The 9,701-nt window shown below is 54.5% G+C and overlaps 1 protein-coding gene across 1 annotated transcript; it reads left to right on the top strand.

Annotated features, from left to right (window-relative positions):
- The first annotated feature begins 3,374 nt into the window (after positions 1-3,374).
- HHEX (hematopoietically expressed homeobox) lies at positions 3,375-8,733 on the top strand. The gene is made up of 4 exons (XM_066323826.1): positions 3,375-3,848; positions 5,433-5,611; positions 5,832-5,882; positions 7,485-8,733. The coding sequence occupies exons 1-4, from the start codon at positions 3,470-3,472 to the stop codon at positions 7,716-7,718; spliced, it is 843 nt and encodes a 280-aa protein (XP_066179923.1). The 5' UTR covers positions 3,375-3,469; the 3' UTR covers positions 7,719-8,733.
- Positions 8,734-9,701: the final 968 nt, after the last annotated feature.

The raw sequence follows: 9,701 nt of genomic DNA on the forward strand, positions 1-9,701 counted from the left end.
GCGGTGCTGGGCCCCGCCCCGGGGCTGGGGCAGAGGGAGATCCGACCACCCGCAGCCGGACCGCGAGTGGGAGACGGGGCTCGGGGCTGCAGGCTCCCCGCAGCACCGGGACGGAGGCGGCGGCGGCCGGCGGGAGGCTCCAGAGCCCCACCGGAGCCCGTGGGCGCCGCTTCCCCCGGGAAAGGCTTCTCCCGTGGCCACTCGAGGCATCTGTGGAGCGCCGGCCTTGGGGAAAGCTGCCCGGGGCTCCACGCAGGACAAGGGCTGGAAGGGGAGGGAAACCGGCTCGAAGCAGCCGATGAGCGAGGCTGGGCCGGGCGTTCAGCACAGCCCCGGGGGCGCCGTCCTGCGAGGCCAGCGCGACAACATCACTCGTGGGGCGGCCGGTGACCCCGCTGCTTCCCCCGGGGAGCCCGTCCGACGGCTCCCCGCCGACCTGAGGGGACACACGAGGCAGTGCATTGGCACCGGCTTCCTCCGGCCAGAGCTGCTGTTTCTGTGCGCCCCTCCCGGAGCGCGCCCGGGCGGCAGCGGCGGAGCGCGGGTCCCGCCGGCACCGCCGTCGGGGCTGGCAGCGGGGCCGCCTGCAGCACGGGGGGGGGGGGGGGGGGGGGGGGGTGTTGGTTTTTATTATTATTTTTTTTCCTTGAGCTCAGAAGTCCTCGAAGGCGGGTGATTTCACGGAAAGTGAAGGGGAAGACAGGGCCCCGAAGTTATTACACAAAATAATGAGTTCTCCAGCCGATCCCTTCGGGCTGAGACCGTGCCAGTGCAGGGATGCACGCATCCCGCTCCGCCGCCCTCCACAAATCCCCAGATTAGCAGGAAAACTTGGTGGTGTTTCAAGTGCATACCAAGAAAATTAATATGAAAGCATTCCTCTTCTTTTAATCGGGCAAGGCGTATATTTTCTCTCTCTCCCAAGGCTTCTCTCTCTATTCCTCCCCCACTCCCTCCACCTCGCTCAGGGTTTTCCAGATAAATTGGAGAGCTTTCCAGAGGGAAACTGGAGAAGAAATAACAGAAATACTCAAGCACTGTCTTGGTTGCCCTGATCTACAGCACCTTACTTTAAATGCCCGTTAGACTGTAAAATCCGGTCAAAAGTGTATTCATTGCAACAATACTGGTAATAATGCATTTTGTCCGAAGTTGCATTGTCTCCCTCACGACAGAAACTACAAACAAAATGTATGTTCCAAGCGCAAAGGAAAAGGTTTTATTTAATCCAGAAAATAATTAAAATCTCATGTATTTTTATTGGTTTTAGTATCCAGCAGAGTGAAAATATTGAAACTCCGAGACCTCTTGCATTAAAAAGTCACAACTGTTCTATTTTATTAGTTCTGACTGTGTGAAAAAAATTATAAGGACAACATTGAAAAAATCCGGGTTTTAGAGCCCCGAATGGCCATAAAAACAATAAAATCAACTATAAAACCTGCACTAGTGATATTAAAAAATTATGTAGTTCAATAAATGTGACATTTCATGAATGCGGATTTAATAGTCTCCAACCCGTGGAAGGAGGAAGGCTGAGGTCTAACAATTGAATTTGAAAGGGGTGGTTCTGTGGAACTGCAAAATTAAGTGCTTCATTTTTCTTGTTAGGGATTATGCAGTGGTAGTGGAATGTAATAAGTGTGTCATTAAAACTTCCTTTTAACAAGGCCTATTGCTTGTATAAAAGTCAGAAAGGAATAATCTCTTCCTCTATTTATTTGTTTTCCAATAATACAGCAAAACATTTTTTTTTTTCTTTTCGCATAAACTTCTTCTCAAGATTTTGAATCGACAGCTTGTAAAATATTGTGGGGGCCCTCCATTCTGCTGCCTCATATCATGCACGTCGTTATTCCAGAGGGCAACGGGTCATCGGTTTACTGTACATTTATTAAGTAAATCAAGCTGCAAATCCAACACTTCCAGATGAAAACATTAACTAAACCCCTTGGAAAGAGCAATGCCTGGGAGACTGAACAGAGAGAAAAAATAATCAAAACTGTCAGCTCGCTTTACGTGTACCTGAGATTTACAAGACACAAGACCACGCTTTAAAGGTGAGTTTTGGCGTTTGTTAACAATGTATAGAGAATGAAAACCCAACCTCTCTGTATTATAAAAATATAATTTTTTTTGTTTTTCATTTCACCAACACCCTTTCGTCTTGCTCTGAGCCTCTTAGTTATTAAGATCTTCGTGGGTTTGAACTGAAGACCTTTTTTTCTTTTCTTAAAAAAAAAGGAAAAAAAAAAAAAAGCTGACTTATACCAGCACCTGCTATTCCTTAACAGCTTTCCGTGCTCGCTGTCAGCACGGGGGCGTGTGAGGGAGACGGGGCACGGCGGGGTCCGCGGACACGCAGGGTGCACCTGCCGCCTCCGCTCGCACGGAGAGGGAGAGGCTGCGCCAGCCGCTGCCGTCGGGACGAGCCCCCCAGGCTTGAGGGGCTGGGCAGAGCGGGGGTCGCTCCCCTTCCTCACGTCTCCCAGCACCCCTGGCCCAAGTCCGGCCGACAGCGGTGCTGGCGAGGGGCGGCCCCGCGGAGCGGAGTCGGCGACGCTCGGATGGAGCGAGTGTCTCTCGCTGGGGGCTGCGGGACAGGCGGAATCACCCGGCGGGATCTTAAAAATTTAATCGATGGAGCCCAGGTGGCGCTGCTCGGGCCGTCATGCCGCCTTCCCTGGCCGGGCTGTCGGGCACTGGGTCCCCAGCCCCGCACGGCCCCCGGCCGCCCCATGGCCCCCCAGTCTGCCGCCCGGCACCGGCCGTCGGTGCCAGGCGGGACGCGAGCGGCGCGACGCGACTTCCTGCTTGGGCATGCCGCGCTCTCGGCCCTGTCCTGGGCACGGGGCAGGAGCCTGTGCGGCCCCGCCGCCCACGCACTCCCCCACTCGCTCCCGGTCCACGCAGTCAGGCGGAGCGCCCGCGCCGACTTTTCCAAAAGAGAGATCCCCGGGGCGGGTGGGGGGTGCCCGTCCGCTTCTTGCCTCCTCCCTCGGTCCGCGCCAGGGCCACGCTGCAGGGGTCAGGGCGCACCCCCGGGGAAGCCCGAGAACCGGGTGAGGCCGCGCCGTGCGCGGGCAGAGGAGCGGGAAGCGCTGCGGGAGGCGCCGGGCCCCTGTGCCGTCGGGGCCCGGCGGGCGGCAGATCGCGGCCCCGGTTCCCCCGCGCCGCGGCGGTGGTTGATTGGCGCCGCGGGGAGCTCGCTCGGGGAGGCGGGGGGAGTGTTTGCCGGCGGGGGGTGGTTTCCCCCTTCCCTGGCCGGGCTCATTGGCCAGACGGCGCCGTGGCAGGAAGGGGACAGAGACCACGCGGGCTCCGCCCCGCGCCAATAGAAACCTATCGAAGGGTAACCCGAGCCCAGAGAAACCCGCGGCGGCGGTGCCAGCACCCAGCCGCCGCGGTCGGGGCCGGCTTTCCGCAGGGGCGGCCGGGGGCGCGGGGGTGCGCGGGCGGCGACCGCGCCATGCAGTACCAGCCGCCGGGCGCGGCGCCGGCGGCCCTGGGCGTCGGCGTCCCGCTGTACGCGCCCACGCCGCTGCTCCAGCCCGCGCACCCCACGCCCTTCTACATCGAGGACATCCTGGGCCGCGGCCCCGCCGCCGCCCCGGCCCCCCACTCCCTGCCCGCCCCGCCGCCGCCGACGCTGCCGTCGCCCAACTCCTCCTTCACCAGCCTGGTGTCCCCGTACCGGACCCCCATCTACGAGCCGACCCCCGTCCACCCGGCCTTCTCCCACCACCTCGCCGCCACCTATGGCACCGGCGCCTACGCCGGGCCTCTCTACTCCTTCCCCCGTGCCGTCGGCGACTACGCGCACGCCCTGATCCGGCAGGACCCCCTGGGTAAGCCATGTCCCCCCTCTCCGCCCTTCGCGGCTGCCGCGTCTCGTCCCCATCCCGCCGTCGGGGCAGGGGTAAATGGGAAGTGCCCTAAAGCGGTCCCCTTTCCCGCCCGCCCCGCCGCTCCTCTGTGTTCCCCCGGCTCCCTTCGGCCCCCGTCTGATTTACAGTAAATTAAAGACGTGCCGTGCTCCGGGTCTGTCAGCGAGACCACAGTGCGCGGCCGCGGTGACTCAGATTTGTTTTCCTTCAAACCAAGTGACTGTGAGAGTGTCCTTAGTAATGTCGCGTGTGGTTTTGGTGGGGAGTTTTAATTGTGCTTTGGAGATCGCATGGCAGATCTCAGTCTTTCCTGCATATGACTTGAAAAACAGTCGGGAGGCCGGCTCCGCTCGCTGGGGCCCCCGAGGTTCCTCCGCGGGTCTGCTCGGGCCCCGGCGGCTGCTTCGCGCCCTTGGCCGGGGGAAGCGACCCCTCTGCGGGGGCTGAGCCCCGTGCCCGGGCTGCAGCACTTGTTCTTAGTGATTGCAAAACTGGACCTGACTCACCACATTTGTGCAGTGAAAGAGGCTGACCCTTTCCGTTCATACAGGAAACCTTGAGCTCTCGATAGGAGTAAATCTGGTTTCAGAAGCTGTTAAGTGTTTTCCTGGCCGCCTGAAGCAGGCTCTTCCCCGGGAGTCGTGCACATTGCTGATTACTTTATCGACATCCTCAATACAGACAAATTCAGGAAACACTCGACTTCTGATAGCCGGGATCCGTTTTTCTGATATTGTTCATTTCCTCTGTGTGGGATGTGACTTTATGACAGCTAAAATAACCAGTTGCTTCCTATTTTTTTGAGTCTGTTTTGCACCAGAATTACTAAAGCCTGACGCAAGCAAAATCTCGAAAAACAATGCAGCAAATTGCAAAGGGTGCAGGCAGAAAGACAAACAGCGTGACTCAGTAGCAGTGGCCGGAGCCTCCTGCCCCGGGACGCGGTCGCGGCTCCGCAGTGGGGCTGGTTCCCCGGCGTGTCGCTGCCTGCGCCGCCTCGCCCCTCACCCTGCCCCGGGCTGAGCCTTGGCGGGCGCCCCGCGGCCTCTGGAGGGCAAACACCCAGCCCGGGGTGGGGGACATGGGAGCTTTCCTTCCTAGAAACACAGTGCCCTCCTGTTGGCGCATCACCCCTGCCCAGCCCCGCGATGTCCCCGCAGGGGCCCGAGCACTGGCTCAGCGAAAGGGAGTCAGTTTCTTTAGGGCATCGCGGTGAAAGAGCAGAAGGAAGCAAAGGTCTTTTTTTTTTTTTTTTTTTTTTTTTTCTCGTCTCTTTCTTTGCGAGATAGACCAACAGGAAACACATTGACGGAAATGTTGCCAAAGCCCGTAGAGTGACTTTAACTGGTCTGTTTGGCGAAGGGGAAAAAATCAGAGAGGGGAAAGATCTGAGTAGGAACTGGGAGAAACAAAATCAGGCGAAGGAAATTAGCGAGCCCTGGACCCGGCACGCTACCAGGCCTGGGCCCGGGCAGAGCCGGGGCTCCCCGGTCACGCGTGTCCGCGGCCGGCCAGTGACCCTCGGCGCTGTGCCTCTCTTTGTAGGGAAGCCGCTGCTGTGGAGCCCCTTCATCCAGCGGCCGCTGCACAAGAGGAAAGGGGGCCAGGTCCGCTTCTCCAACGACCAGACCATCGAGTTGGAGAAGAAGTTCGAGACGCAGAAATACCTCTCCCCACCGGAGAGGAAGCGCCTGGCCAAGATGCTGCAGCTCAGCGAGAGGCAGGTGAGGCTGTGCCCCCGCCCAGGGGAACCGCACCCCCTTCCCGGCCGCTCCAGGCCCTGCCCTGCAGCTGCTGTCGGTGCGTCGCTCCCGGGAATCTGGTCGGGTCGGCAGGGAAGGGGTGCTTGGCAGGTCCTTGCTTTTTGCTTGTGGCTTGGGTAGGGCTCCAGGCACTTACTGCCTCTAAGACTACCCCGCACCTTTTCTCGTTGTCGTTGCTCAGGTCAAAACCTGGTTTCAGAATCGCAGAGCCAAATGGAGGCGTCTAAAGCAGGTAGGTAGATATTTCTGTTTCTATAGAAATAAGTATTTTAATTGTCTTATCTTACGCCCGTGCTCGCCTATTCCAGGTTGTATGCAGAAGTCATCTGAAAGGCTGTTTAACCTCTTCACCTTGATTAAAAAGACAAATAGTCATGCTGGAATCCATGAGGGCTCGTTCAGGCAGCACTAACGTTAAAAGCTTCTAATGCAGTTCCTATATCAATTATGCCTATCTTTCACACACCACCTATTAAAACTCCACACTAATTGTTTTGTAAACCCATATGTTGTTTAGCCAATTAACGTGGAGAAGATAAGTAATTGCCAGTAAATTACTTAGGCAGGTTTTTTTTTTGAGCATGTTAACTGGTGTTTTAAAACGCCCTCTCTTAATAAACAGAAGTCAATGTATTTTGCTAACATCGGGAGAAGGCAGGTACAAACAGCTTGTTTGTTTTGAGGAGCCACATGGAAAATTGAGTAGCTTTAACTTTCCTTCCATAAGCAGTTACAGCATATGAGGCTAAGATGTTAAAGCAGTTTCCCTTCCCATAGAAACCATGCTCAAGCAGATAATTATTTAGGGATTTTTATGGCATATAGGGACTGTGCCTGGCTCAGCAAAACTGAGGTCCCTTGGCTCAAATATTTTTGAAAAATTCCAATGTTTTGGCCTGAGTCTGGCTTCAGTAACTGTGACATGGACTCGCAAGTTTTACTGGCAAACTAGCTTTTAATAGAAAAAGAAAAAGAAAAGAAAACTAATCACAGTACCATGCTCTAGATGAATCTGTTCTGTGACCTTCACCTGAGTTTAAGTCAATCTTCAGTTGATTTTTTAATAAAGTCCTATTATTCTGGCCAGAGACCAGCTATGGCCCAACCCATGCCACAGTGTCCGGAGAGCTCGCTTGGGATCTCAGCCATTTTAGGTCATTTCCTCCTTTTCATTCAGTCACATCCATTTCTCTGAGCTCGCGAGGTTATATCATGGGTGCATGTCTCTGCCTGCTTTTTCTTTAGAGTAGCATTTCATGCCCCCTTAGGGGACTGGGCTCTCCAGAGAAGTGCCAACACAGGGCTACTCTTGCCTTCACAAATTAGGGTTTTAGTCAGGTTTTAGTGGTGACTGTTCTAATGTTGAGTTTTAGCTTGATTAGTAATTTTTTTCCATTTGCTTTTGGGCCACTGATAGATTCAACATCCCTCCACTTGCTGCCGGGTGTAATTAAAGAAAGATCAGGGCAGGAGGAAGCTGTGTGTCGGTGTTTGTAGACTCATAATAAACATTTGCTTTGCTAAAGACAAAAGTTCAGAGGTTCCTGGGCTCCAGCAGCTCCTGACTCTTTTGAAGTGGCTGTGATAACCATCGCCAAGGAGCCTTATTCACGGCAGCAGCCCCTGTGGCTGTGAGGGAGTGGGATCAGAGCCCTCGCCCAGCCCTGTCCCACTCGGGCAGGTTTATAGGCAGGAGGCCCAGGGAGGCAGCAGGACACCTGCCTTTTTCTGCAAGAAACCCGAGGTGGTTTTCCCACACAGCACACCTGGAATTCCTGAGCCTCCTGTCTCTGTGGCCTGTAGTTCTGTACCAAGCAGGATTCTCTCATTGCAGGAGAACCCCCAGGCCACCAAAAAAGAAGAATTAGAAGGTGCTGACAGTCACAGTGACCAAAGGCCGGAGAGCTGCCAGAGCCCTGAGCAGAAGGGTAAGGAGGTCTCTCTGGATGGCTCACAGTACACCCCCTCACCAGCCTCACAGGAGGAGCTGGAGTCAGATGTCTCTGATGACTCTGACCAAGAAGTGGACATTGAAGGCGATAAAGGCTATTTTACTGCTGCCCACTAACAGTCCCATGCAGAGAGTGGACCCTAACTCGGCTTGCACTTTACCAGGGGCTGGTTTGAAAGAATATTGTGCTACAGGAGAAAACTTTCACCGTTACACTGAAAGAAAAAAGCATCACCAAATAGACTTAATTTTATAATGAGCAGAAAAAGAAAGAAAGAAAGATGTATTTTTTGCAAACAGTTCAGTTTTGGCATCTAATTTGGTTAAAGGACCGTGGTTTGTATTTAATTATTTGTAAGATATGTTTGTACAATAATCAATGTTCTAACTGGAATATAATCCTGCACTCTGTCTGTACTCATGGTGGTGGAGAGGGTCTGAATCAGCTGCTGTCAGTGATCAGGCAAAGCTCTGACTAGTGTGGAAATGAGTATGGATTCCAGGAATAAGCCCTTTATATGTGTAAACAAACGTACTTTAAATAGATTAATTTAAACGCCCTTTGTAAGCAGAGAAACATGTTCTGTGAAATAGGGAGGCATTTGACCATCCCGAGAAGTGCCTTATGCTCACACCCTTTTATGTGCCGTGGTGCTCTCTACTGAGACGTCCCTCGATTTGTCAGGTAGAGTTGTCGGACAGATTCCTTTTTCTTCCTATGCGAGATGAACTGTGCCTTCTCAGATTTTTGAGAATTTTGCCTCATCCAAAAGTTTGGATGGTTCCATTTGCAGAAAAAAAAATTTTCTCCTTTAAAAGCTCTAGGACTGTTTTTTATGGATTTCATATTGGAGAAGAAAATGCAGGGAGCAATAGGGCTCTGCTGCAGGACAGAAACTGGTATCAGCTGCAAGGGTGTAAGTGAGGCACACAGCCATGGGAAGATAATGCCTATCGTACACATATTTGCTTCTGTACATACTAGTTTTCTTTAAAAGTCTTGTGGTTTTTATACCTCACATTGTTCATATTTTGTACATATTTGTTCAGTGTTAAAAAAAAAAAAAAAGGCAAAACCTGGTATTTAATTTTTGATGGACATATCTGTGAAATAAACCTAAACTCTGCAACACTCGCCGCACTGGCTGTCCAGTTACTGGCAGGAGAAACCCCAAATCTCTCCTCTGCCAGGTGTGTTGTAAGTAGCTTTTCCCTCAGTACTGTGCCAGTCACCCCACAGCTTTCTGGGCAGGAGTCTCGTGTGGGCTCTCCCTATATTTTTTTGCTGTGTTTCAGCCTCCCACCCCGTGTTTTGGTTTTATCTGTGTCCATGGCCACTCGAAACGGGCTCTGTGGCAGGAGGAGCAGGAAAACCTGGCTGGCCAGCCTAGGCTGGAAGCGTGGGTGTTGACCCCCGAGTCGCCCTGACCTTGGGGGGCTGTAGGAGGGGTGCGGGCTGGCGGAGCAGCGAGGCCGGCGGGGCCTGCTCAGGGCCGGGCATCGACCCCAGCCGGGGCAGACGCTGACCCACCTGAGTCAACAGTGGTTATTCATCGGCCTTTCTCCGAAATTACGTCGACCCGGGGAAGGAGCGTGGAACCCGGGGTATGAGAATCGCCCCAGGAGCGGCAGCCTGGGTGAGCACCCGCGTGGGTATTCAGCCCCTCCAGGTGCCACAGTGAGTACCCAGAGAACAGGGCTTTACACCTGGCCAAGTGTCACGGAGGCTATTAGTGCCAAGAAATGTTTTTAGAAAGATATTGTGACTGGCGAGGGAGGATGGCCCTTAGAGCAGACAAGATGCTGCTTCTAAGCGAGTTAATTCTTTGAGAAACATCAGCTGAGTTTTCTGACTAAGTGGCTTGAACTTTGGTTTATTCGAAAACCGCTCTCATGAGCGGGGCCCGAGGAGAAGTGATCGGGGGGTTCTATGTCCCTGCCCGTGCCCGCCGCGCACGGGCTCCGGCCGCCCCCCGAGCTGCTCCGGTCGGCGCCGCGGCAGGGCCCCGCTCGCACGGCGGCCCCGGGGACGCGGGCCCCTGGTTAAACGCCGCTCCGGGGCTCCTGTCCGCCTTTGCGCCGGGATCGAGCCCCAGCGGT

This window comes from Sylvia atricapilla, chromosome 8, assembly GCF_009819655.1.
Source record: "Sylvia atricapilla isolate bSylAtr1 chromosome 8, bSylAtr1.pri, whole genome shotgun sequence".
Lineage (NCBI taxonomy): Eukaryota > Metazoa > Chordata > Aves > Passeriformes > Sylviidae > Sylvia > Sylvia atricapilla.

What these genes read in the sequence shown, in the direction of transcription:
- HHEX (XM_066323826.1), top strand. Translation starts at nt 3,470, where the DNA reads ATGCAGTACCAGCCGCCGGGCGCGGCGCCGGCGGCCCTGGGCGTCGGC. An exon ending in GATCCGGCAGGACCCCCTGG is followed by an intron (nt 3,849 to 5,432) that starts GTAAGCCATGTC and finishes CTCTCTTTGTAG; the next exon opens with GGAAGCCGCTGCTGTGGAGC. An exon ending in TGCAGCTCAGCGAGAGGCAG is followed by an intron (nt 5,612 to 5,831) that starts GTGAGGCTGTGC and finishes GTCGTTGCTCAG; the next exon opens with GTCAAAACCTGGTTTCAGAA.